At 53.5% G+C, this 27,852-nt stretch overlaps 1 protein-coding gene across 10 annotated transcripts in view; it reads left to right on the forward strand.

The window, feature by feature from the left end:
• Nucleotides 1-27,852, forward strand: part of CUX1 (cut like homeobox 1) — a 359,174-nt gene that overhangs the window by 295,295 nt on the left and 36,027 nt on the right. For 7 of the 10 annotated variants that reach the window (XM_045773833.2, XM_087867942.1, XM_045773831.2 and 4 more), the window contains 4 exons: nt 1,736-1,901; nt 2,436-2,492; nt 22,379-22,681; nt 26,551-26,739. The exons of the other annotated variants lie outside the window; for them this stretch is intronic. In XM_045773833.2, coding sequence (XP_045629789.1) covers nt 1,736-1,901; nt 2,436-2,492; nt 22,379-22,681; nt 26,551-26,739 — 715 coding nt within the window. The remainder of the gene's footprint in view (nt 1-1,735; nt 1,902-2,435; nt 2,493-22,378; nt 22,682-26,550; nt 26,740-27,852) is intronic. 10 annotated transcript variants of the gene reach the window in all.

Raw genomic sequence — 27,852 nt, forward strand, 5'->3', positions numbered from 1 at the left:
TGGGCCCCACCACCCACCATGCGCCTTTCAACTCCCGGTGACACTATGAGGGGGCGCTGAAGTCACCATTTGACAGATAAAGACAGTGAGGTTCAGGGAAGTCAACTCCATGCCCCTGGCCGGCCGGTGACTGAGTTCAAGTCCCACCTCTCTGCCAAGTGTGGCCAACGCACCCCCACAGCTTTTTTTTGGCCAAAAAAGATCTGATCCCATAGGGAGACCACCACTGTGCAGAGAAGCAAGAGGCGTGGGATGGGAAAAGCTCGTGCCACACGACAGGCATAATCGTACCTTCCTCATAACTCAGAAGGTGCTTGGGCCCCATTCAGCCAGATTGGTGAAGAGCGCTGCCCAGAATCCATAGCTCAGGCGGCCCGGGCCATGCCCACTGCTGGCTCTGAAAGCCCCCATTTCCACGTCTTCCCTCCCCGGCTCCTGAAAGTACAGTGGTTTGTGAGTCAGCCCCCAGACCCTTTCTGTTCTTGGCACTTGCCGGTATGAGATCCTGGATAATGGGGATGTACCAGGGCCGTAAAATAGAAGATAAACAAAGTACCCCAGTATCGTTTCAGAGTCAGTAATTCCTGGGCATCATGAGCAGTACTCCAGTCCCCTAAAAGGCAGCTTCCCTGAGGGGCACATGGCGGGGTCGGCAGTGGCCTCCGAGGGGCCCCACGTGGGGTCTCCCTCCCCCCGCTCCCTGCGTCCCCCCCAGCCCCACACTGTCCTGCCTTGCGTTCAGTGTTTGCAACACGCCGTGCCTCGGATCCTTACAATATCTCACTGTGATCTCTTTGTCCTGATTTTGCAAAAGGTGATGGGGTGGAGAGAAGTGAGGACGAGAATTTTAAAGTCCCTTGAAATTTCTAGTTCAGTGTTGTAAAAATATCATTTGAGAACATTTAAATAGACATTTGTGCTCATGCCTTAAATTTAGCAGAGACTTAATAGCGTTGAACTTGTTTGGCCCGTGAGTGCAGTTTATTCTGGAACTTGAGAACTTTTCAAAAGAGTGATCGAATGCAGCCCCTAAATATCTCTGGGCTGCATCTGTGTCCTGTGGGGGGTGTTTGTGCCCATACATATGTATGGCCATATGTGAGCGTTCAGAAAACTCGGGCATGTACGTGCAACTTGCGGGCTGTCTGCAGTGAGTCTCACTCCCCGGCTGGCGCCCCCCTCGCCGCCAGCTCACCTCTGGGCCCCCACTGCCGAGCAGGATGTGGTCAGAGAGAGCAAACCTCTCTAAAGGCCAGCCTGGCCCAGCGCCACAAGGACAACTGGCCTCCCGCATCCCGCCAGCATCTGCTGCTCCGGCCGCTACAGGGGTCCTTGGCCCCAGCACCTCCACCTTTCATGACACCCCCAAAGAGCAAGATGGTTTCAGCGCTTCCTTCTCAGGGTGTCGGGGCGACAGCCCTGTGGCCTTGGCAGGATGGAGGCCCCGGGCGAGATCCCATCCCCTCTCCCTGCGAGCAGAAAGCTAGGACTGTAACTATGGCTCCCCCATGCCAGGGCAGCAGCCCCCCGGTGACCTTGGAAAGCTATTTGCCCCACCCCAGGCTGGCGCCATCCACCAGGCAGTGGGCGGGGGGTGGTCTGTGCTCAGCCCCTAAAACGCGCAGCAGGTGTCATCCATCACGGCCTCTCCACGGCTGTGTGTGCATCTCGAAGCATCTTGTGGCCTCACACTAAATCCTGGCCACTGATGCCGTGTCTCTGGTTGCCACTGCAGGTACTGGGCCTGTCCCAGGGCAGCGTCAGTGACATGCTGTCCCGGCCAAAGCCTTGGAGCAAGCTGACCCAGAAAGGCCGCGAACCCTTCATCCGGATGCAGCTCTGGCTCAACGGCGAGCTGGGCCAGGGTGTCCTGCCGGTGCAGGGGCAGCAGCAAGGGCCAGGTAAGGGCCGCCCGGCCCTGGGCTCCTGCAGGTGGGGGCAGGGGAGTTGTAGGCGGGGAGGCCGCCGGCTGTGCCCTCCACGGTTGCCCGGCGCCTGGAGGCCGCAAACGGCCCCCTTCCTCCACAACCTGTTGCCATGGGACTGACTTCAGTTTTTAGGAGAGAGGAGATTATGCCTAGCTAATTTTATAAGCAGCGGAAAATGAGTTACTAATTAAGAAAATGCTGTTTATACATAAATATAAGTAAAAGTCAAGTAGCTAAATCAGGGAATCGGGAAAGGAAATCAGCCAAAGACATAGAGGTGAAAGACAGAACGGGCTCCGGCTTCCATCCACGCCTGACCGGGAGTCCCGGCTTTCTCCTGGCAGAGCTGTGCCTGCCTGCACAGACCCCAAGTCCTGGCCCCCCTGTAAGGAGTGGGACCTTCGGGGCCCTTATACTCTCCCCGCTCCACTGTGCTGGGTGCACTAGGAAGCTTTAAGCACCTGGGGTTTGTTTCCTCACTTAATTGTAACCCTTTGCTTTATTTAGTTCTCCATTCTGTGACGTCACTACAGGACCCCTTGCAGCAGGGCTGTGTGAGCTCAGGTAAGCCGATTCTCGTTGTTGTGTGTGTGAAATTATTTTCCTCCCCTGTACATTCTCCTATCCTCTGGCCTGTAGCAGGGAGACTCAGAGGATCCCTGGTTCTGGATCTGGGGAGCTGAAAACGCTGTGTCCGGTTGGCACACTCGGTTCCCGTGGTCCTAGTTTCTAATGGAGAAGGGGAGAGTCAGCAGCTGAGTGAGGGTTCCCTCCAGTGTTTTCCTGCTCGCCACCAAAGTCTTTCCTCGGTCTGTGGCTTCTAGGTGCTCAGCCTGGGGGCTGGGGTCCAAGCCAGAGACACATTCTGTATTGGGTGGGGTGTGCTTCCATATGAATAGGAGGGGACAGGATCGGGCATGTGATGCTCGCCCCACAGAGTCACGGCAGGGAGAAGTTGAGTCCATCTGGAAAACCTTGGGGCCACCTTTAAGCAAGAAGGCCGGGGAAGAAGGAAGCGGCCGGCAGGGCCGTGTAAGGGAGATGATGGCAGAGGACCCCTGGGAGCCGTTCGGGGTGAGACTGGATACAGAGCCAGTGATGCCCAGGAGAGTGGGGCTGAGGATGCGAATCCAGCCTGGAAGGGGGCGGGGGGGCCTAGAGTGCCGGCCGCCGAGACGCTCCCCTGCTGCTTGTTGGCATCTGAAGCCCGGGGGTCTCCGAGGCGGCGTTTCTGTCCTGCGGGCCCCTCGCAGCGGCACCGTGCTCCCGGAACCGCCTCGCGTGTCCTCCCCGCGCTCCCGCTAGTGCAGAGCTTGGCTCGCCCAGCTTCCAGGAACAGCCAGCATCTTGAGCTGCTCCTCGTTTTTCCTTTATTTTTCTAAACATGTTGATTAGTCTCCATATCCCATTGATTCATTGAAAACACAAACAAAGCTAAGTGAGGAGCGTGAAGCCCGCCAGCCTGCTGCAAGTTTTACGAGGGAAAACATGTGTAGCGCGGGGAACAGCTGGGCAGCAGCGGCCGCTACCGCTGCGAGATGCCAGGCCCACGCACAGATGCAGCAGGAGCGGGGCGCCTGCAGCGCAGTTCCGGGCGGAGCTTGCGCGTGGGCTGTTCCCGATTTGATTTTGACCGAAGTGGGGGGGCGGAAGGCTGTATCGCACCCGAACCCTTGGTCTCCGTGGCTGGACATCTGAACGGAGCAGTGTGTCTACCCGCGGAGGGATCCCAGCTTCGTCCTTCCCGCGTCATTTCCGGGTTGGTCAGTTGCATTAGCAAGCCCCAGAGACCTCACCCGCCCCGGCTCGCCTTCCAGAGGCATCGGGGAGAATGATGCACGGAGTTGTTGGTGTCCGAGCTTTGCAGACGTTTGCATGGAGAATTCGCCTTGCCTCTTCCTCCAGTGGAGAGTTGACCTCCCAGTAAGCCCTCCGAGAGTATTTGCTGCCCCACCAGAGTCAGGACTAAAACTTGGCAGGTGACCGACGTGTTTTAGCTCAAAATCACTTGTTCCTGAATAAAACAGGAAATCTCCCACAGTTCCAGGTCAGTTATGATCGATGCCAAAATTTTCTCCACGTGTGAGTGAACAAATCCTTGAAAAGAACGGCCTTTTGCTCTTTATTGTACGGCGGGTAGTTGCTACTGTGCTAGAACTTCCATAGTCACAGTCCCAGGGTAGGAAGACCACGCCGGGCTCCTCAGAGGGACATAAATGGTATTTGTGAGATATCAAATTACTTTATAAAGTGATGCATAGAACTCTTAGCAAGTCTGCAGATTGGCGGAGGCAGGGAGCCTCTGGATAAAAGTGAGCACTGAAGAACTTTCCAGTGGCTTCTGTGAAGAAGTGGCAGGCCGGCCTCTCCCTGTGTCACCTCAGCCAGACGGGAGACAAGAGTGCAAACCGTTTACCCACCATGCCTTGTTGTCAGTCAGCAAGAGGAAAGCTGTAGAAACAATAATCCTGGTGATTGTGGAGAGAAATGGAAAAGTATTTCATATATTCTAGAAAATATAATTTTTAAAAGATTTATTTATTTTAGAGAGTGTGCGCATATGTGCGCAAGTGGGGGGGTGGGCAGAGGAAGAGAGAGAAAATCTGCAGCAGACTCCCCACCAAGCACAGAGCCCGATGCAGGGCTCGATCCCTAAGATATGACCTGAACCGAAACCAAGAGTCACACACTCAACTGACCAAGCCACCCAGATGCCCCTAAATTTTTTAATATCATGATGGTAGCTAAGCCAGAATGTTTCTCTGGATCGGCCAAGACTAGAAAGTGCTTGTCAAGACGAGAAGGACGGTTATCACAGTGGCAAGATTGTGGGTAGTAGTTTACCTTGAGATTTCTTTACTGTCAGTGTTATCCTTTGAAGAGTGTTTCTAAAAATCAAAGTAGCTGAGCTTTTCAGTATGTGGAATTTTGATTCCAAAAACAATTATTTTACGATGATGAGTATTAGTAAATCATTGGACGGATGCCCATGGGGGACTCCAGAATCTTCCCCGACAGAGTAGAGAATCAGGGTCTCTGCAGTGCTGCCCCAAAGACACGGTTCTAGGATTTCCCCAGGATTCTGGTTCACTGTTCTCACCATGGCTACCACAGAACCCTGCCAAGAGGCTCCCCAGGCCTAGAAAGGTGCTGTCCTCGGTGGTGGCTCCTTGAGGCCCTTGCCAGGGGCGGCTCAGCATGGCAGAGCCAGCTGCCGGCAGGAAGATCATTCCAGCCGTGGCTTGGTTGATTCCTGAACGTTGGCAAGAAACGCTCAGCCCGTGAGCCTCCAGGCCGCTGAGCTGGCCTGGCAGTGAGGGTAGCGTCCCAAATGTGGAAGGACTCTGGAAGACTGGCCTTCTGTCTGCAGCTCTTCAGCGAGAGGGGTACGGTCTCAGAGCAGAGAACGCGTGGGCCCAGTGCAGGGCTCTGTGCTCAGTTACCATGGCGATAAGGTGCCCGGGAGTGGAGTGGCCTCACTCATCTGAACAGCAGGCTGCTGACGCAGGGATCTGTCTGCCTCACTAAAGAATTCCTGTCTGCCTCTTTCTGCCCGGCGCTATCACCCCTCAGGGTCTCTGTTTTCCTTAATGATCTCTATGTCAAGCTTGCTGATGAGTTTGACAACGAGAGAGAGAGTGAACTTTGAATCACATCACCAGTTCCTCTTGGTGAACGGAACCATTCCCGAATGTTCCTTTGATGATCTGAGCGTTGGGGCGATGGCCTTGGGCATTCAGGAGGGTTGATGCCATTTTCTGCTGGTGACCTGTCCTTTTTCTTAGAAGCTGTGGGGGCCTTGATGAAGAATCAGGAGAGCAGGGGTTCCTGGCCAATCACATGAGTACCTTTTAAAAGGGAGCGCGTGGAGCTTAAAGGCCAGAACTTCAGATGAGATACTTGTTAATATATTTCCAGGCAGTCTAGGCCTCTGCAAACATTTTTGAGTTGGCTTCTTTCAAAGTTCCCAGTGTCTTGGGGAGGGGCGTCGCCAGTCCTATCCAGGGTCGTCTTTGATCGAATATGGCAAACGTATTTGAAGGTGGAGTTGGCGGGGAGGCCTTTGGGGATCGATTCTCTGTGTCTTCCTTTTGTCTCTCTTCCATCCCCGGTATCACGCATCAGCCGACCTCACACTGCTTGGCAGTCTCAGTGCTGAAGCCAAGAAAGCACTTATGGAAGGGGAGGGGAGGGGCCCTGTGAGGCTTGTTTTCTCTGAGTGGGGCCTGCCATCCGTGCTTATCAGGCAGCAGGCTTTTTGAAGGGGAAGAAAACCTTGAGGTTCGAGGAAGGGGGTTGCGTGTGCGCATACGTATAGCTGGGTAGGTAGGTACGCACGTAGTAGGTCGGTAGGTAGATACGATCTAGTAAACCACTGCATTTTTTTTCCATTTTCCTTCCCTGAAGCTCATTTCATATTCACAGTTCCTTGGTGTGATTAATCTCTTCGCCCCAAGGGAAGGAAGGAGACAAGAGACAAAATAAAAGGGCAGAAAAAAAGAGGAGGGGACAGATTTTCCTGGACGCGATGTTAGTCATTACGTTACAGAGAACTATTGTGCTCCGCGTTGTAACTTTTTAACATGAGAGCGTTTGGTTACTGCGGCTAATAAGCCTCCGGCCTGGCCTCAGATGGACTATTGCAAACCGGCTAAGCGAAAGGATGGCCCAGCCTCCTCCGATTAATTCTAAAACATCCAGCTTTTTGCCCAGCGTGTCAGTCAGGAACTGTGGGTTCCAAGTCTTCTCCCCCCGTGGAGAATTCCATGGCTCCGTGTCACTGTTCTCAGTCAGCAGGGCATCAGCTGCCTCTCGAGGGGACAGCTGCTGCAGTGCCTTGAATGTGGGTGGCCTCACACGTGCCCCCTCGCTGACACGATGGCCACGGGCTGGGTGCTGTACGTGGCCTCGCGCACCGGGAGAGTCCCGTGGCCACAGCCCCCGGTGAGGGATTGGCTGACATTCCTTTGTAATATGCATAGTGACTCTCGTGTCGTACCCATGAGATGACCAGGAAAATATGTGCAGGGTTTTAGCGCTTTGAACTCAGCAGTAGGATTCTCATGCAGGCATTTGGATAGCGTGTTAATAGGAAAAGGAGGGGCTGGTTGCACCCCCAGGAGATTCCATGGCGCTTGTCTAAAACACATTCACTCAGTGCCTTAGACTAGATTTGATGTGATTTTTTTTCCTTCTCTTTTCTCCTTTTTTTCCTAAGATTTTAATTATATATTTATTTGAGAGAGAGAGCATAAGCAGGGGGAGGGGCAGAGGGAGAAGCAGGCTCCCCGCTGATCAAGGAGCCCAATGTGGGGCTCGATCCCAGGACACCGGGATCATGACCTGAGCCAAAGGCAGACGCTTAACTGACTGAGCCCCCCAGGCACCCCTCTTCTCTTTTCATCAGAATATATTAGCAGTAGTAAATGCTGGTTCTCTCCAGAAAGAATTATTCTAACTCCTGAAAAGATTTGTAGATAACTGATTTATACACAGCCGCAGACAACAGAGAGACTAGAGAGAATTCTGGAAGGCCACTAGAAAGTGCCCCTCCCTGAGCAGGTAGTTGCTGCTCGTCACTGGACGCGGGCTCAGCCCTGTGCACCCACCCATCGCCAAGACGTGTGGACGTGGTAGCCAGGAGAACTGGGTGCTCCGTTCATTTCTTTCTTTCTCAGTTGAAACCTGCTTTAGGATGTTTTTATTATATCAAGAATGCCATAATAAAGGAATAACTGTCTTCTCTAAGGTCAGAAAAGACAGGTTTCTGGATTCAGGCACAACCTCCCTTCCTGTTTGTCATCGGTTATGTGTGGGTGCGGGCCCCACAGTGCCAAGGGAGCCCCAAGGCGGGGCTGGTCCGTGAAGGGCCAAGGCGTCGGGGAGGAGAACGTTACAGATGGAGCTATGCAGGTGCGAGGTTCATAGCCAGGGAAGAACATGGCAAGTGTGGAACCTTTGAAAAAGGTGAGAAACCCCTCATCCAGAACGCTTTTTTTTTTTTTTTTTCCTTTTAAAATGACAGCAGGGGCCGCCCGGCTGGCTCAGTTGGTGGAACGTATGACTCTTGATCTCGGGGCTGTGGGTTCGACCCCCACGTTTGGTGTAGAGATGACTTAAAAATAAAATATTTTTTAAAACAAGAAGAATAATAATAAAATAGGAGGAAAGTGGATTCTGGGAGAATTTTGTCCTTCCTGTGTGTAGCTGCCTTGAGGCTTGTATAGTAAGAAGAAAAGTATAGACGTGGGACAGACTGAGGCGCCCTGCTCTTTCTGGGTGACCTTGGCGACCTGCCCCCTGGTGGTGTTGGGCCTGGGAGCTGGCCTGCGGCCTCTCATCCCAAAGTGCGTCTCCCCCCGCCGGTGGCTCTCTCTCTAGAGAAGTGAGCTTGAGGAACTATGCGTCAGAGCCACCAGGCCTGAGACCCCCAGCCGAGGCAGGACGCAGGGAACTCCCGCTAGGGCCTAGAAAGTTCCTTGCTCGCCTTGGGTGCAGTGCCATAACTTGCTCTGCCAAGAGCGAGGTGTCTCCCCATGCCTGCCAAAATGGTCTAGGAAACTGTGCTCTGTGAGTTTCCTTCTAATTAATGTCTTTCAAAAATTGTCAGCCTTATCTTGGCGGAGCTCGGGTGGAAAGGGGTTTGGTTGTACTACAGCTAAGCCTTCAAGAGTGACGAGACGCAGGCTGGGGCACAGCAAGCCCACAAGGGGCCTCAGAGGGGGGCCCCCTCCCAGCCTGCACGCCGCAGGACAGGAGGGTGGCCCTGTCACAAATTCCCCAAAATGTGACTTGTCGGGATCACCTCCCCCTCGTGCTTGTGCCCACGCTGCCTTTCAGCTCTCGTAGCCACTGGGAATGTTGTGGGATTCGTCGCAGGGGACGGGCCACGTGACCCTGAAGCAGCCCCACTGCAGCATTAACACAGGAGGGCAGGGGAGAGTCGAGGCCTAGCCTGGCTGCCCTCCCCTGGAGCACACTACACCTGCAGGCGCCCTGTGTGCCTCCCTGGGCAGCCCACCCGGGGTTTGCTCTCAGGCAGGGGATGTCGGCCTCACCATTCCCCGGGAAAGGCTGCTCCAGCATAAAGTGGGATTTGCCGCCATGCTTTACCAAAAAAAAAAAAAGAGAGAGAGAATTACAGTAACTCAGAGAAAGAGATTTATTTGACTTTTTAAAAAACTATGATTTGTGGGGTTTTCTTGAATAAATGAAGTGCACCCTGATTATAAAAGGCAAGATGTCAAAGGGCTTACGCCTTTTTAAAAAATAAGTCACCCGCCCTCCCTAATCCCCCAGCCCCCCAACCACCGTCCCCAGAGACAATCCTGTTCCCAGTTTCCTGTAGCCGGTCTCTACATCTAGATATCGTTCTGCACAGAAGGGACCATGCAGGCCTCAAGGTGCTGTGCCTTCCTCTTCTCAACTAGCAGACCAGTGCACAAAGCATTTCCTCCTCCTCTTTTTACAGCCATAGGGAATCCTGTATATGGATATATACAGTATTTCATTTAACCAGTGAGAGAGATGTAAAGTATTTATAGCCTAGGGCGCCTGGGTGGCTCAGTCATTAAGCGTCTGCCTTTGGCTTCCGTCATGATCTCAGGGTCCTGGGATCGAGCCCCACATCGGGCTCCCTGCTCAGCGGGAAGCTTGCTTCTCGCTCTCCCTCTGCCCCTCCCCGCTGCCGGCGTGCGCTCTCCTCTCTCTCCAATAAATAAAATCTTTTGTTAAGTAAATAAATAAGCTTTAACAGCAAAACCTGAGAAACTATCCCGCAGCCAGCGCCGAGGGCCCGTGAGCAGCAGCATGACGAGGCAGGCTCAGCGGACTGCCAAGGGCTCGTCCAGCCTCGGCCAATGAGTGACTGTGTGGCCTCGGGCGAGTGGCTCGATCTCTCTGAGTCTCGGTGTCTTCTATAAGGGGGCAAAAGGCAACACGTGTCTCCTAGGCTCCTAGGTTGTTGGGAGGTTCAAACAACTTCGTGTCCCAGGAAGCCTCTGGAACGGGCTGGCACAGAGGAAACACTTTTTGCACCTTTACTTCTGCACCGCCACCACCACTACGGTTCTGTGCCGCCTCATGTGGGCATGGAGAGCTGCAGGGTCATACGCATGCGCACCCCAAATGTCAGGCCTCTGGCTTTAAAACAGAAAAGCCCAGCCACTCACTCCTTGGGCGGAGCTTGTCAAGCGCGAACATCGCTGAGTGGCAGCCGGCACCAAGGGTCTGCCGAAGGATGGCCTGCACGCAGCTCTCCAGATTTGCGGCTTCTCTGAAATGCCATCCGTCTTTGGAAGTTGCCTGTCCATCTACCACTCTGTAAAGTTGACCCCAAATCCTGAGCTTCCAGAACAAGACTGCGGGTTATCGCTCATGCCACCTGGGGCAAATCATTATGGAGCCTGGCCATCTTGTCCGGATATAGGGGTGACCATCGGCACAGGTGAGCGACAAGACCATTCCCCTCCGTGCCGGCACACCCCAACTCCCCGTTTGGAGAAGGCCCTTCCAGGCCCTGGTCACGGGCCTGTGGACACGTTCATCTGCCTTCTCTCCCCTTTAGACTTTCTTTGGAAAACAGAATTTACAGTACATTGGGCATTCAGTGCAAGAAGCAAAAGTAGGTCATAGGAGCAAACGAGGACTTGGGTTTTCAGTGGTTTGGTTCTAGGGAAGGCGGAAGAAAGCTTAAATGCCCGAGCATCCTCAAGTGGTTTTTAAAAGGTGGTAGGAATAAAACGAGGAAACTCACGTATTTGTGTCTCTCGTGTGCTGGGCACAGTACTAACACCCTTAATCCTTAATCAGTAAGTGGAAACGATTTTCCCCATCTGACGGACGGAGAAGACCAAGGCCCAGAGATGAGAGGTGATTTGGCCCCAGGCAAGAAGATGGAGAAGGCAAGATGGTCCTGAGACCAGTGGCCCTCGGCTATGCGTGGAGCTGGGTGCAGGCAAGCTGTCGCTCACCCCTGAGGCCTTGGTTGCCCCCACCACGGGGGAAGGGTTGGTCCTTGGAACTACGCTCAGGGAGAAGTCAAGGCCACATTTCAAACCAAGGAACAAAACTGGGCTCAAATTACACATTTGAACAAATACAAAAAAGCAGATCGAAGACAAAAGACAGTAGAAAATCAAATATACCTCCATTAGGAGAAGAGGAGAGAAGCCAGAGACAAGTCAGTGGCAGAGTCCCACCCGATTCTTATGAAGTTTTGCGATGGAATATATGTAATCCATCCGGCCCATGAGATGGGTCCACACTGCTTTGAAACCCTTCCCATCTACATCCAAGGAAAATACACACAGTAGCCCAGGGCCCTCTCCCTTGCTGAAGGACAGCCCTGCCCCTCAGCTGTTATGCCCTCCATGCCGGCGGACCTGAGCCCGCCCGGTCCCCCAGCCCCCTAGCCACATGCACTCTGGCCCTCGGGCCACGTTCAGGGTCTTCACAAGGAGCGAGGAGGGCATCTCAGATAGAGAGCAAGCCAGGAGACTCCATCACCGGCCTCATCTTGATTTTGTGTTTTGTTCTTCCCTTTGGAAGTGGATTCCCTAAATATAGCCTGAGTCTGAATTGGCAGATGTTGGATTTGTCCTTTACAAGAGGACCAAAATTAGTCTGTCATTTGGCACCTAAATAAAGCACCCAAACTGCCTTTGTACCAACTTTGCGACAAGGAGGGACTGAAGTTGCAGCATTTTGTCTGATAAGGAAACTTTCTTGGAAGCTGTTAGCAGCACCTCCGAAGCCAAAAGCTGAGGGGGGAGAGCGAGAGAGGACGCGGAGTCCGGAGGGCCGTGCCTTCCTCCTGGCCAGACCTGCTTGGCCCCGAGCTTCACAGTCAGCTTTGTTCCACGTGGTTGAACCACCTCCTGAAATCGGAAGAGAGAGTCAATACTCCACCGAAATAGCAGTCGGAGAGAACAGCCGTGGCTCCTCTGTTTTGGGGAGGAAAAGAACAATCCGTCCAGAGTGCCTGGAGCCGGGTGAGCAGAGGGGCTCCCCAGGGGCAGCAGAAAGATGTTATAATCAATTACCACATCATAACACTGATGTATGATAATTACGGAGTGTTTCTCCTGAGATAGTGCGCGTTTGGCTGGGATACAGTTCTTTCATGGTCCACTGCCTGATTAATATGCAAATAATAGGCTGATTGCATGATGAATGCAGAAAATGAGTTCGCTGATAACGTGAGCACTGAAGCGGGAAGATGATAAATTACTTTTACTGACTGTCCTACATTAAGTACCCTTTCTCAACAATTTCATCACAAATTAAGTAAAGCAGTATGGAGAGATTAGGAGGATGTGTAAAATTACGCACCTTAATAGCTTTCCGAGTTCCGTCGCGGACGGCGGAGACCCGGTACCCGTGGGCGGCCGGGTCAGCTCACCCACCCGCGTCCTGATGAAAAGCCGGGTCGCAGCCCGCCACACCAGCACATTCAGCGGCTGCCATCAGCCCTGGATCCTCTAAGGAACATTCCGTCACAGCCCAAACATCATTGCCCACACGCCAGGCTGCCTGGCGGTGTTATTGAGAGGGGATGGGCTGCTCCTGGGGCGGATGCTGGAGCCTCAGCTCAGATGGACAGTCCGAAGCCCGCGGTCCCCCAGGGTGCCTGGGGAAGGGAGAGTTTCTGAGCTGCAGGCCCAGAAGGCTCAGGAATAAAACCCCATTCAAAACCACCTCTTCGCTCCTTCAACTCTTAGAAATCGGGGAAAATTAATTCCACTCTCAGAACAACGTGTGTGACCTGTGCGCCGGGGAAGGTGGCTGTCGGTGAAGGCCGGGCAGGTTTGCCCAAAGCCAGAAAGGAACCCTGGAGAGAAAGAGAGGACACGGGCGTGCGGGCGCACACGCTCACGCACGCTCACACAGTGATTAATCTTTGATTACAGCAAAGCAATTTAACTAGAGGGTTTGTTTTTTCCCATCTCGGTAATATATATTTAGACTGTTTGTATGACATACATTTTCTCTTAATGCACAGGGACGCATTGATAAGTGTTCATACACACAGCTGGTTCGGTAATAAGGTTATTGAAGGTAATTTGAAAGCATTATTTCTAAATCAGTATGGATCTGCAGAAAAGCTGGAAACCGGGTGAACACCGAGCTCCTGAAGCCGGGCCAAGTGTGTCGCCCAGTGCTGCCTCTGCAGCTCTGCCAGGCTGAGTTCACTACAAAAGATGAATTGTAATTTAAGGAGCGTTTTTAATTTTGAACTGAATTAAATGAACGTTGAATTCCCAAACTCTGCCTTTGATGTGCGTGTTTCCTTCAGAGCTTATAAAACATACACCAGAAATGCGAGGATCCCTGAGAGAGGGCAGACAGACGGCCCGGATATTCCGCCGAGCCCACCCCAGCTCAGCCACGGCCACAGGACGGCGCCGCCTGGGTCAGCCCAGGATTGCAGGGAACGTGTCTCCCCCATGTGCTTTCCCAGTTTGGGGAGAAAAGAGAGTGAAAAACCATCTCGAGAGTGAGGGAAGCGCCGGGTTGCACAAGATGGTGTCTGGTGGGAGGAACCGAGCATCTGTAGATCTCTGGGTGACGAGAGGCAGCATCCCTTGCACCCCCCGTGCTGTGCGCCATGCTGAGGGGCCCAGGCGAGGACGGTCCTGCCTCCTGCCTCCTCCCACCGCAGGCCAGCCGCCACCCGCCAGACCCAAGAACTCAACGCCCGCTCCGGTGAAATGCACCTGACTTTGGACTCAGCCTTGTCTCCCTAGACCTGCTCCCTTCAGTGAACAGCACCGCGCTCCCCCTGCCGCCGTCATCTAAGCCCAAGTCTGGCAGCCCGTCTGTGTCCTTCTCTCCCTCTTACGTACCCTCCCAGACACGCTCGTGTCTATGCACACACACAGTTTCTATTTCCTAAGTGTCTCTCAGATTTTTTTTCTTCCCATGCCCACGGTCCCCACCCTGACACACGCCTCAGAGCCTTCTTTCCAGAAGGCACATCCGTCTGGGGCACTCCCCCACTGAGGCCCCTTCCCTAGGGCCCCACCTTCTTAGCGTGCGACCCGGCCCCCATCTCTTCCTCACTCGCTCCCAGCCCTGCCCTCATCTCAGGGTCTTTGTGACTGTGACTTGCTTCATGAGTCTGCCCGGCTCCCCACTGTGCCCCATCTCCTAGCACCCTGCCTGGCACTTAGAGGGCCCCCCTCATTGAATGAAAAACACAGGCCCTCTCTTCAAGTGGCTTAGAGGTCAAGTTTGGGGAAGTAAGCTATATGTGGCCCAAGTTAAATAACTTCACTTTTGTGGGGTTTTTTCTTTGTTAATAAATAAAGTATTTCGGCTTTTACGTCACTATATGAGTTTCCTTGGATAGGCTTTCAAAACTGTTCTGCTCACGCACACGCACAGCCCAGGACCTACCATGCGCCAGAGCTCTCGTCTCATCTGCCTGCCTTCTGTGCTGGCAGGGGGCCAGGTGTATGGGAGAGCAAGCACTGATGTGTTCCAGAAGAAACTAGGACCGACAGAGACATTTTCCCTTCCCGGGACAGCGGGGGTCCCACCCAGCCCGTCGGGCCCCTCCCCAGCTCTTCCTGCCCCGCAAGTTGGTCAGGTTACTCCTTTCTGCCATTGAAAAAAAAAAAAAAAAACAAGGGATTTGGTAGGTTTGCTGAGATTTTCAGTGATTTCAGGCTGGCTCAGGGCCAGAAAGAGTGTTGCCCCCCCAAGGAGGGGGCAGGCAAGGCCTGGGTGTGGGGACGGTGTGCGCTAATGCTTGATGGCCCCGCCTATTTGGGAATGGACCTTTCCTGCAGTTGGGGGGGAACCACGGGGACCCTTGGGAATGGGACCTGGTGAGGCCCCTTCCCTTACTCCCCTGTGGCATCAGACGCAGGCCTCGGCCCTCGGGAAGAAGGCTGTTTGGTAGCGTGGACACACCTCAGTGTGTTACTAGGTTCCTTCTGTTCCTTTCTCGGTAGACAGCATGCAGGGGTGTAGGAAGCTCTGACGTCTACTGAAGTATCTGTGTATTTTGTTTCAAGTCCATGCTAATCCATCAAAAGGCTGCTCATACTCAAAAAATTCCACGTTTTCTATTGGCCTGGAGAAGTCGGCCGTGGCCCTAAGGGGCCGCGAGTGTCTGCTGTCAGACCCGGAGGCGGGATTCGGGACTGAGGAGCCTGCCTACACAGCCACCGGCGCTGGGGCTGGGTTTGGCATGGGGACCATCGGTAAAGGAGTGTCACCTGACCATGTGGGGCAGGCCTGGTTGATTTGACGGAAATGCGGGAGGGCGAATGAGCGTCGCCGTGCACCTTTGAGGTAGAGGGGCTCAGGTTGGGGGGGGGTCTCTTAGAAGAAGGCAAGCGAGTCCCGAGTGTCAGCTTGGGTTCAGAACCCACATCTGAACTCCACGGGGAAACATTGCAGACTGCTGGTCACCCTGGGGTGGTCTTTGAAGCTGTCAGCCCCGTCCGCTAGGAAGGCCTCGAGCAGGGCAGGGTCCTTCCAGGCTACCAGGGCTCCCGCTGGACCCAGGATGCCAGCACCGGGCACCCCAGGACCTTTTGCACACCCCGGCCCCACCGTGCAGCTGCAGCTGGCGAGCCTGCCATCCCCCCCACTCTGGCTCCGACTTCCACTCTGCCTCTCCCCGCTGCACCCCCTTTTCCTCGTCTCCTTGATTTCCTCCCTCACTCCCATTTCCACGTGCTGGGCCCTGGCCATGCTGCTCCCCGGCTCTGTTCGGCAACCCCCCACCTCCCATCTTCTCCCTCCCCTCTCCCATCTCCCCATACTTGTCTGTCTTTATAGTCACTTGGAATTTCCTGGCTTGGCAGGGGCTCAAAGCCTAAACTATGGACATAATGAAAAGTGGTGCATCAGACCAGCCACCAGTTAAATAATGTTTGGGTTCTTGTCAGAATGTCACAGAGTACCCTGTCATTTTGTTTCAGCAACTTGTCCTTCTGAATGCACAGTTCGCCTTATGGCACGCCAGCAGTAAAAATGTCACTTACAATAATTACTTTTTGGTGAAAATGCTTGCTGACTTCCTACCTTCAAGCTGTTTTTTACACAGTGGGGAGATAATAAGAAATGACTTTATCCTGACTGCTCAAATGAACACTAAATGGAATTTGGGTTATTATTACTGCAGATAGAGGGCCGGGTATGGAAATTTCAACAGTGGATCGGATAAACTGCAGGGAGATTTGTCTCTGGAAATTCTGGCGGGTGAGCGTTTTCAGCCGGCTTCTATTGAAAACTTAAGGCAGCTGTTGTTTGCCTGCTGTTTTTGGAATCTAATATTTTTCATAATCCTTTTATAGTTCCTGGACGCCTCGTGCGTTTCAGAGGGCCTCGAGTCACTGCCTGTGCTCTCGGTATCTTACTAACCAAGCGACTCCAGTGCATGATTGGAAGCTTTGCAAAAAAAAAAAAAAAAATGTAATCCGCGTGGATCCCTTCTCAATGTAACCCCTTACTATTGCTGTCAACGTTGGATAGATGAGCTGGGTGGCCGGGCTTTTCCAATATGCAAATTGCCCGTTTTCAATTGGCCCAGCCCTGCTGTCTGCGGCGCCGTGAAGGCGAGGTGGGTGCCTGGTTTCTCTTATCCCCAGTGCCCAGCAGAGTGCACGACACAGAGTAGGCGCTTTCAGAATACTTGAGCAACCAAGCGAGCAAATGAATGAATGAATGAAGGGCAGGCACACGGATACTCCAGTGACTGCCAGACGAAGGGTGGGTGGAAACACGGAGACTTTCCACTTGGTCCCGTTCAGATCCTTCTCCACCCTTGTGACCTGGACAAGTCACGTTGCCTGCCTGAGCCTCGGTTTCCCCGCCTGGAGTGCAGGGTTTATATTCCCGCCGCAGGGCCATTAGGAGAGTCGGATGCAGCAGTGTGTAAACACCCTCCATTCGCTGCCCCATTTGCGCTGGGTACTAAGTGCATTCTGGTTCCCTTCCCTAATCCCAGTAGTGGGTTGGCTTTTGGGTGCTGGCCATCCTGTTTTTGAGATTCATGCCTGTTGACATAGGGATCGTAGAGCGGTGCTGCAAGGCAGGCCCCGTTGGGCTGCCACGAATGGACACGCGGGTGGGAGCCCTACTGTGCGGGGGGGCTGTTTGGAATACAGAACATGGGACCGGTTCCTGGCTGTGTCACTGGACAGGACATCTTCAGTCTGTCAAAGGAGGGAGATGGATATACCTGCCTGACCCTGTGAGGTCCTTGTGAGGAGTGCAGTTGGTCATTCGCGTGAGTCTTAGCCCAGTGCCTGGCACGCGGGGAGTGCGCAAGAGGTGATGTTAGCTTTGTAGTAGCTGCTGTTGTGAGTAATGATAAAATAAGGCTTTTTTCTTTTTAAGATTTGTATTCCTTTATTTGAGAGAGAGCACGAGCTGGGGAAGGAGCAGAGGGAGAGGGAGAAGCAGACTCCGCACTGAACGTGGAGCCTGACGTGGGGTTGATCTCATGACACCAAGATCATGACCTGAGCCAAAACCAAGAGTTGCACACTTAACAGACCGAGCCACCCAGGTGCCCTAAAATAAGGCTTCGTAATAGGGTCTCTCCCATCCCACCCCACCCCGAGATGCTCCTACTGTCGTGTGCCCCCCTCTCTGAACAGCACTCCGACGTGGCCAGGTACCCAGGCCCTGCCACGGGAAGGACCCTGCTTCTTCCCTCTTCCTTGGCCGTCTCCCCACATCCACCCAGCCCCCAAGGCCTGTTGAAGCTATCCCCTCCGTCTGTCTTGAACCTAGATATTTCTCCCCGCTGTACCTTCTGCCCCCTTATGGGCCACCACCCACTGTCCCTGGACCACAAGACCTCCTGGCCCCAGGCGCCATGTGTTGGCAAGTTCATTCTCTCTGCTGAAGCAACAGGGAACTTACTCGGTTTCTTACTTTTTTTTTGATGTTTAAAATTGCAGAAGAACGCAATGAATACCCATGTACCAACACCCAACTTTACCCTGAACATTTGGTCACAGTGCAATCCTGTATTTGTAAAAGAACAAAACATCAGAGACAGAGTTGCGCCCCTCTCCCGGATCCCATTCCTCCTTGAAGGCGACTGCTCTCTCTTGTGAACTTGGTGTTTATCATTCCTGGGCATGATTTTAAATCCTCGCCTCTACGTATCCTATCCGTGTAGCCACGGAAAACATCAAGTATGTACAGGCTCTGTGTTAGTCTTTCCCTTGCTTTGTGGCCTCCCCCAATATGCTCTGGGTGCTGGTACACGTGGCCCCAGCCCTGACGTCTTCCCCGCTGTTTAGAGCCCACAGTACGTTGTACGAACACGTCGCAATGGGGAGACCTGGTCTCCTGGTGATGGACACTGTCTCCAGTCTTTTGCTCTTCCAGACAAGGCCTCAATACACACTCTAGTGGCCGCTTGGCGTCCTCAAGAAGAGAAGCATTGCTGGGGTAAAGGGTAGGTCATCTTCTAAACCTGGCTCCCGAGTGCGCATGCCCAAGGGTTAAAGCAGACATTTTAGCCCATTCAAAGCCCCGGCCCCACCCAGCCCTGCCCTGGGGGGCCTCTCTTTGTCCCATATTCTTGCTACCCTGTATTCCATTCCTCCCTCAGCCCACCAGAGGTCTGGAGCAATCTATCTCCCTTCCTTCCCACTCCTGCCTCTCCCAACTCACCTGGCTAAATCCTGTTTTTGCCAGAAACAGTCGCTCTACCAGGCCTCTCTCATCCTCAGACCACATCCGTGTCCCCACTGCCTGGCCCCCATCCCTCATCAGAACCTTCACTGCCCCTTAGGGACTTCTGGTGAATGGCCGTTTCCTCACTAGATGTGAGCCCCAAAGGGGGCAGGGCCACCTCTGACCAGGCAACCGCCATATTGCCAGTGGCCTGACTCAGCAGATTATGGAATGAGTGAAAGAATGAACAGAGTAACGTCTCTTCATTCTTTCGCAGCACTTTTCCTGAATAAATTGGTGCTGAAGTATAATTTACATTCAGCAAAATTCACTCTTCGCTCGTGGAAGTGTTCTGTGAGTTCTGGCAATCAAGACACAGACTCATTCGATCATCCCCCCCCCCCCAGAATTCCCTTGTGCCCCTTTGTAGTCTAGCCCTGCCCCCGACCCCCAGCAATCGCAGATCTGCTTTATGTCCCTGTAGTCTTACCTTCACCAGAATGTCATCTCATCGGTACCATGCCAGGAATGTGGAAGAAACAGCAGTAAATCACGAGGAAATTAGGGGACCTTTATGGAACATTGGAGACCTTCGTATAAACAAATACATTATTTATTTATTTGTTTGAGAGAGAGAGACCAAGCACGGGGCGGGGGGCAGGGAGCAGAGGGACAGAGGGAGAGAGAGAAGCCTACTCCCTCCCCACTGAGAGGGGAGCCTGCCATGGGGCTTGATCCCAGGCCCCTGAGATCATGCATGACCTGAGCCGAAGGCAGATGCTTAACCGACTAAGCCACGCAGGCACCCCCTAAACAAATACATTTCAATACAATTTCATAACTGCTTTTAGAAACCAAAAAAAAAAATCCAATTCAGGTTGTGTTTCTTAGCACCATGTGGGAGGCTCATTCCTCACTACAACACTGTGCGTTTTCCAGATGAGGAAACCAGGGTGTTCCAAGAAGTCGTGAATGTTGTTCGTGCGCACACAGCTGGCTGACAGAGGTAGCCGAGTTCATATCTTAATGCCAAGCCCAGGACTCCTCCTCCTTTTTTTCTTTTTTAAAATTATTTTTAATTACATGGTGTGGAAGAAAGCCTTATTCCTTCGGAAAGTATTACTTTAGACAGGAGACCTCTGTTTCCTGAAAGGTAATATTTCTTCTTTTTTGTGGACAACATCTCTTGTTCTGTCCAGATGGTCGAGGACGGGCAACCACGTGTCCTTCCTACACCCAGGGGCCGGGCCACCTTGCCCAGGGGCTCTGGAGCTTGTTTCTGGCTTGGCTTTGGTTACTGACTTTGCTGCTGCGGTGCTGGTCCAGGCGCTGGAGCTGGGTGCTTACTGGAAACAGCTTTCTAAAGAAATAATTCTTCCCAGGAGCCTGGGTGGCTCCGTCAGTTAAGTGTCTGCCTTTGGCTCAGGTAATGATCGAGTCCCGCGTCTCTCTGTCTCTCATGAAGAAATAAATAAAATGTTAAAAAGAAAAAAGAAATGACTCTTTCCAACCTGATGTTCTCAGCATGAGAACTCGCGGGGTCTCCAATGGGGCCATTTTGCTATTGCCTCTGTCCGTGCCTATGCAAACATGGGGGCCCAATTGTGCTTTCCATGAGCAGAGAGCGCGGTGGCATCTGTGTGCACATGTGTCTGTCCGTGAATAACGTCCCCCGGAAAGAGCGTTCAGCTTCGAGCTGTTAGAGTTTAGACCCAGACTCAGAGCGGAGGCCAGGACACAGCGGCCCGGCAGCACGCGCCCGGCACATTTCAAGGGCCCGGTGGCGTTTTGATCTTAAGGGCTTTGCCTCTGTCTGCGGTCACGGTCGGGAGCACAGAGGGACGCCAGGAACGTGCGGCCAGTGCCCCTGTGTGGTTCCCTCAGGGCTTCTCCGTGGCAAAAACCCACGCGAGCACTTGCTGGGCACGCCTGGAAGAAAGAAACGTCCCGCCAGCCGGGGATCCGGGAGCTCAAAACAGGGAGAGCACCCGGGTGGTGGCTCGGTGCGGTCTGTCAGCCAGGCAGCCATGCTTTTGACCTTGCTGTGGGTTACAGGACACAGACCCGAGAAGGAATCTGTTTATCATGTGGGGATCCGTGCCATCCTTGACAGTCCGCGGTGAGCAAGATGAACGATCCGCCAAGTCGGCCCCTCGCATGGGTGAATCAGGGCGAATTTACAGTACAATTTCTTTGCTGCTTCAGATACAAAAATAACATTTGCTGGGTTTTATATCCAGTTGTATGATGACCTGGAGGTGAGCAGAGAGAAGAAATCCGATTTGTAGGATTCATATTGCCTTAAAGATTTATATGGATCATTTCTGCTGTTTACGCCTATCTCTTTTACATCTTTCACAAACCAGTGGGCTGTGGTTTTTCTTTTTTTTTTTTTTTAAGCCAGATTTTCGAGGTTGAGGACATGAGTTTATGTGATGGTGGAACTGTTCCTATTTAGAACAATAAACGGGTTTATCGGTTGAATTGCAATTGTTTTATTTGGGGATTTTATCTTTCTAGGTATTTATAAGAAAGAGCCCTTGTATTCAGAATACATTTCCCATCCTCTCGAGTTCAGAGTAGGCTGTTACCCTGGATATGATGTGTCCAGGAAAGGACACCCCATATCTGTGGCCCTTTGAAATTCAGTCATTACTCGGTGTTAACATTTTGTTTCGTCAGGTAGCGAGTGTTTGGGGGGGCGCACGTGTGTGCTGACGTGCCGTGAGTGGCCTGCTTTCTGAGACGTATCATCTCTCTGGGGCCAGAGAATCCACGTGACGACACCTGGCCTGGCCCCTCACACACGGCACCGTGGGGTCTTACCATGTACCCTGCTTGATGGGGGGTGGGGGGGGAGACCACCGAGCCATCGACAGATTTTACCTCATGGGTAGGACCACAGTGCTGAGTCACTTTGCATTTTCCTCCCGGACACAGCCTTTCTCCATATCTGGTCATTAGGAAATGGCCACAGCCTTTATTTCAGACATCCCAAAGCTAAAATGGATGCTGGGTTTCGCAGGTGTTGCTGACAGGCCAGAAGGGACTGCTCCCCAACAGAGCACGGGGTGGTACTCCCCGCTGGGCACCTGCCACAGGACAAAGACCCTTCTTAAGAGGGGAGGGCATGGAAACCTGACTGCTACTCTGGTCCCATCTCTCCTGGGGGTTGTGACAGCGTGGGTGGCGGAGATAAATAGCTCGGCCTTCAGAAGCGTGTCCCGGGGTTTTGCGGGGAATAGAGTGGGTGCTCCTCTTCTGTCGGTTCCCTCCAGCCTGGGTGCTGTGGAGCCCTCCGGGGTCACAGCAAGAACCCACATGGAGTCCCGGGTCTCAGTCCTGGGCCCCCCCAGGGCCAGCCACCGACCAGGGTCTTCATAACCATGGTGGCCACGTCCCGTGGCCATTCATTTTGCTCTGGAAATTATGGACAGAATAAATATGCAAATTATAATTTAGCCAAGGTCCTTCTGAATTAGGAAATGATGGGGTCCCATTGGAAGAAATCACGGCTGCAAGAGCCCATGGTTTTAGGACAGCAGTTTCTCAACGGAAGGCCCTTACGCTGAGCCTGCAGAAACCTTTCGTTTAACCCCCTAGTTTTTCCTCTGTTGCCGTTACGTTTTATTCTGTAAGACAGAACATGAGTGGTTTCTCCCAGCCTCAGACCCGGAGCTTGCCATGCTGTAGGCTTGCACGGGCGTTTCATCGGTACTTCCTAGGTGAGGAAAGTAGACGTGCGCTGTGCGAAACAGCTATTTTCAGCCCCAGATTGTCGTGTGCTTTAATTGCAGAAAGCACTCCAAAGACCTCTGCCAGCTGCAGCCCCGCGCCTGAGTCCCCGATGAGCTCTAGCGAATCCGTGAAGAGTTTGACTGAGCTGGTCCAACAGCCCTGTCCCCCCATTGAAACGAATAAGGATGGCAAACCACCAGAGCCCAGCGACCCACCCACCTCAGACTCCCAGCCCGCCACCCCACTGCCTCTTTCCGGACACTCGGCCCTCAGCATCCAGGAGCTGGTGGCCATGTCTCCAGAGCTGGACACCTACGGCATCACCAAGAGAGTCAAGGAGGTGCTGACGGACAACAATCTCGGTAGGTTCCCTCCCCGGCTGCCAAGTCGGGGGCGGCCAGTGGCTTCCTGTTGGTTTCTGGAAGGATGGGTGGAGGGTACCCAGGCTGAGCCAGCCAAGGGTTTAAACGTTGATAAGCTACCTCTAAGAACATACAGTGCCCTCCAGCTGTGAACACGAGGGCTCCTGAGGGCGGTCAGTCCCGGCCTGCTCCTGCCCCCGGCGCCCCCACTGGGACCTCTTAGCAGATACCCATGCAGCTGGAGCAGACTCAGGCCAGCCGCTGAGACCGCCTGACTGGGGCATGCCCAGTGGGACTCCCAGTCCTCGAGGGTGCCAGAGCTGGGCAGGAGTAGCCTCAGCCCAGCCGCAGCTGGAGGGCGTGCTGGAAGGGTCCCCAGACCGGGGTCATAGCCCAGCTCTTCCTCTTGCCCTGTCCGTGACCCGAGCAAGCTGCTCTCGGAGCGTCTCCTGTAAATCTGGGACAGCAGTGCCCAACTTGGGCTGGTGAGTAGCACCCACTGCTGAGCACCCCGCCTGGCAGGGGTCCATTATCGTCCCCACCCTGCTGCCTGATGATGCCAGCTCCCTTCCCCAGGCCCTCCACTGGGGGGCAGTAGGGAGCCGCTGTGGAACCGAGTTCACCACTCCTCCCGCATCACCCCAGACTCAGGCCATTTGCTTTGTGCATGCCCCACCTGTGGTGGCTGTCCCCTGAGGGCCCTGTGGCACACAGTCAGTAGCTGTGACTGTGGGAATATTAGAGCGTTTGGTCATTTTAAACCTTTATGCTCCTGTGGTACAGTATTTACCACATGGGGTTCTCCTGGTTCAGGTACCCAGAGACTGGAAACAGCAACTCCCCAAACACTTAATGCGGGGCTTGAACTGACGACCTTGAGGTCGAGACCTGAACCAAGATCAAGAGTCGGACGCTTCACCAACTAAGCCACCCAGGCGCCCCAAGTCCCCCAAACACTTATGTCCTTACTTCCCAAGTGTAAATGTCAATCAAGGAGCACTGTTCCGAGCGGTTGGTGTTAAGACAACCCCAAAGAGTGGCTGGAATTTGCAGAGGGGCCTTGCAGGTCTGTTTTTCCCAGGGGTTAGGAAAAGAAGGGAGTAGCAGTAAAGTGAGCTCCAGGGAAGTCTGTGCGGTGACTTCACAGCCCGGGGTTCGGCGGCCAGCTTGCCTGGTTGAGGTTCTTTACCCTACCGCTTGCATAAAAAGGAGCAAGAGAAAAAGTGACGTCAACTGAGAATGTTTTTAATTAAGTTAATTCAAAGAAATAAAAATGTAGCTGTTGATTTTTTTAAGTGGCTGCAAAGTCCCACTGATCATCGGTGATTGAAATACGCAGGGAGTCCTCGACATGGGTCATCCCTCCCCACCTTACAGTCTTGTCACGAGTCCAGAGAAGCAGGCCCGAGAGATTATTGCTGCCCACTCCCTTAGAGGAAGTGTCATGTCTGTAATCGTGGGCAAGCAGCTGAAGAAAACTCCTTTTAAGCCACTGAGAAGGGGCGCCTAGCTGGCTCAGTTAGCTAAGCATCTGCCTTGGGCTCGGGTCATGGTCTCGGTCCTGGGATCAAGTCCCACATCGGGCTCCCTGCTCAACGGGGAGTCTGCTTCTCCTTTGCACTCTCCCTCTATGTTCTCCGCCCCCCCTCAAATAAATAAAATCTTTAAATACACAAACAAACCACTGAGAAGTTGCAAGATCGCAGTTGTGAGGTCGCGAACATTCAAATCTCATCCTCGGCCTTCCCATCCCCGTTTCCATCCCTGCTGGAGTCCTGGCTGGTGTTGGTCACGTGCCGCCACAGTTGAACCCCACTGGCCTGTGGAGCTCCGTTTTTAAATGCTGTGAAGCACAAATCAGGGGTGAAACTTTCCATACCAGAGAGCGAGGACATTCCCCCTCTCGGAGCAGGAACTTCCAGAAGAGCTCCGTAGCGGCGCCACCGTGGAGCGGAGAAGCCGTCTCGGTGGTCGTTCTAGCACGTGTTAGCCTCTCCAGGGAAGAGCCTGCCTCCCCTGCTGGGGTCTCTCAGTGGAGTAAAGGGCACGGAGGGGGCCAAATGGTAGCTGAATTACGCAGCTGTAAGGCCCAGGCATCCCCCTCACTTCTGACTTGAGATCTTGGGGTGTTCGCGGGGCAGTCTCTTGAAATCATAAGCAGAGTGCGTGCGCGCGCACACTCTGTCGCGTAAACGTAGGTAGCTTGCTTCAGGTTCTCAGGTAGGTCCGTGACCCAAAAACGATTGAGAGCCGCTGCTATGAAACCTCGAGAAGTAATACAGATTTCCAAGAATATTCATACGATTTCCTCCCCCCCGCCCCCAACAAGGTGGGTCAAGCGCGTAGTAACCAGCTGTTTATTAACGTCTATCACTTTCCTGACCATAGCAAGCTCCTTGGAATGAGACGAGATTCATTTGCCAGATTAGAATTAGATAAAATTTACTTAAAACAGCCACAACAAAAATCTGGTAAGGATTTAGGATGTTTATAGGCTAAATTAAGAATTTGAAATGCAAGGAACCACACAAGTTTACGAAATCGGTAAATGAATCTGTAAGTTAAAATGACTGATGCAAAAAAAAAAAACCTCAAACCCAAAGCTTTCCATGGAGTAAATTTCATCTTGAACCCCCTGTTTACAAAGGAGGTGCCCTGCCATTTCTCACACCTGCCCTGTGAGCACAGGCGGTGGTGTTTCCCTCTCACAGATGGAGGGCGCAGGCCTGTCATCCACGGTCACCCTGCCGCGGAGGGGCAGAGCTGCTCTGGCCCCGGGGGTCATGTTCCCTACACTTGGTGGCTCCAAACGCTGCCCTGTCTGATCCCAGTCTCCATTTCCACCTAATAAGTCCTATTATTCACGTTCTCCCATCCGGTCGCTCCGGTTGTCCCTGATTCTCATTTGCGCCTTCAAAAGTGCCGGCCCCTCTTAACCTGCGGCTGAATGGCTCTCAGAGAAGAGAAATTTTTTTTTTAAGCCTCTGACGAACGTGGCAGACCTGGGGCCGCGCTGCTCTCCAGAGCAGAATTCCCTCTGATCAGCCTGGGGAGCAGGCTACCCACCACGGCCTCGGAGAAAAGGCATCGAGGAAGGGGTTTTGATCCCCTTTGAGCTCCAGTCAGCAGAGGCAGCTTAGACTGCGGGAATAGACTGTAGAATTGGAAATGGCCTGCTTTTCAGAAAAACAGAGCTGAGGGGCTCTTTCTCCTTCTCTTTCCTGCTGTGACCTTGGGTCAAGTGGCCTGTTTTCTCAGCAAGACCGGATAACCTTGCTAATCGTGAAAGGAGCCAGACAGCCCTGTGGTTTGAGCTTGTGTAAGAGAGGGCTCCCCGTGTGCTACTTAACCTCCTGAGCCTGGGTGAGGGATTAGCCTCCTCTGATAAGCGCTGCGGGCGTTATCCAGGCCTCAGTACATCCAAAGCCCAGAGGCTTTTTTGAGAGAAACATCATCGTGTGCCCGCAGAATGCAGGAGTAATACTGACTCCATCACCAATGGAGTTCGTCGTAAGTCTGGTTGAAAAGGTGCTTCTTTTAAAAAAAAAAAAAATTTTTTTGTATTTATTTGAGAGAGAGGGAGAAGGAGAGAGAATCTCAAACAGACTCCGCGCCGAGCACAGAGCACAACACGGGGCTCCGTCCCACGACCCCGAGATCACGACCTAAGCCAAAACCAAGAGTCAGCCCCTTAACCGACTAAGCCACCCAGGCACCCCCGACGAAATGCTTCTAGAAAGTGCTTGCTCCGAGGCAGCAGTCGGCTGGCCAGACTCGGGGGCTTCAGACTTTCACCTTGGTACATACTTGTCCTTCCAGATCCCTAGGCCTCCATCGTGACGTCTCTCTCGGTTCCGTTTTCTCGCCAGGTCAGCGCTTATTCGGGGAGACCATCTTAGGGCTCACCCAAGGCTCCGTCTCCGACCTCCTTGCTCGCCCAAAGCCCTGGCACAAGCTCAGTCTGAAGGGACGGGAGCCCTTTGTCCGGATGCAGCTATGGCTGAATGACCCCAACAACGTGGAGAAGCTGATGGACATGAAACGCATGGAAAAGAAAGGTAAGCCCCACCGGCCGCCCTGGCCAGTTGCCTTCTCATCTACGAATGCGCCGTTTCTTTTGAAGCGTTCGTGCAGAGCTGGTGAGGGACGTTGACCTTGGCCAGATCACTATCAGGCAGGGCAAAGGGGTTTTTTGACAATCATCAGTTGACGAGTACCTACGAGGACTGGGAAGATTTGTGACTTTTTCTCCCCCGCGTACTGAACCCAAATACATTTTAGCATGGGGGGGCACTCAGACGGTTCCTCATCGTCGCCCCGGCCATCACTGTACCCTTTTTCTTCTTTCAGGCCACCAAGAGCTGAGCGTCACAGCGAGCGTGTTTGTTGTCTTTGTCTTGGCGGGTGCGTGGGGTAGTACGTCTCGTGCACACGCACCACACGCCAGGCCTTCCGTACCGTGTCTTACTGGCGAGATCATCCGTAAACACATTTGTAGATAGGGAAGACTTGTTCGAGAAGCTGGGGGAATTCCTGCTAGAACAGGTCTCTCTCGCTGTTACTTACGGTCTGTGGGGCTGTGCGGGATTCAGCCCCCTTGAGGGCCACGTGCGCTCTTCTTTCCCTGTGCAGCTGGAGCCCTCTTGAATGTTGATCAGCCTTCTTCTTACACCCTGGAGGCCCCAACACAGGAGAAATCCCAAAGCGGGGGCGCCTTGGTGGTGCAAAGTAATGTCTGCTCTGTTTCCTGGGCTGCACTCCTACCTGCTGCCCCTCGTTCGCGCATCCTCCCCTCAGAGGACTCAGGGCTGTAAGCTCACGGAGTGGCCGATGTGGAGGAATCCCTTAGATGGGGAGGCGAGGCACCACCCACCCATGTGGCCGGGGCGTGTCTGAGCTGGGAGCTGGGCACGGAGCCCAGGCTTACGTCCTCTGAGTTCACCAAGAGAGCCTGCTGTTCACGGCCGGCCCGGTGGCACTGTTGTCACCCAGCCAGGGCAAGGGCCGGAGCTCCAGGAGGAAGCAAGCATGTCTGGTGTCTCCTCCAAGAGCTCCGTGGGGCCGGGCCTCCTGTCTGCCAGCTGCTGTCCCCCCAGCTCTGCCCAGTGTGGGCGCATGCCCCGGGAAGGATGAGGCGCTGGCGTCATGAGACTTGCCCTACGTCAGCAGCT

The sequence above is a fragment of the Ursus americanus genome, chromosome 2 (assembly GCF_024610735.1).
Source record: "Ursus americanus isolate L20-20 chromosome 2, mUrsAme1.1.p, whole genome shotgun sequence".
Lineage (NCBI taxonomy): Eukaryota > Metazoa > Chordata > Mammalia > Carnivora > Ursidae > Ursus > Ursus americanus.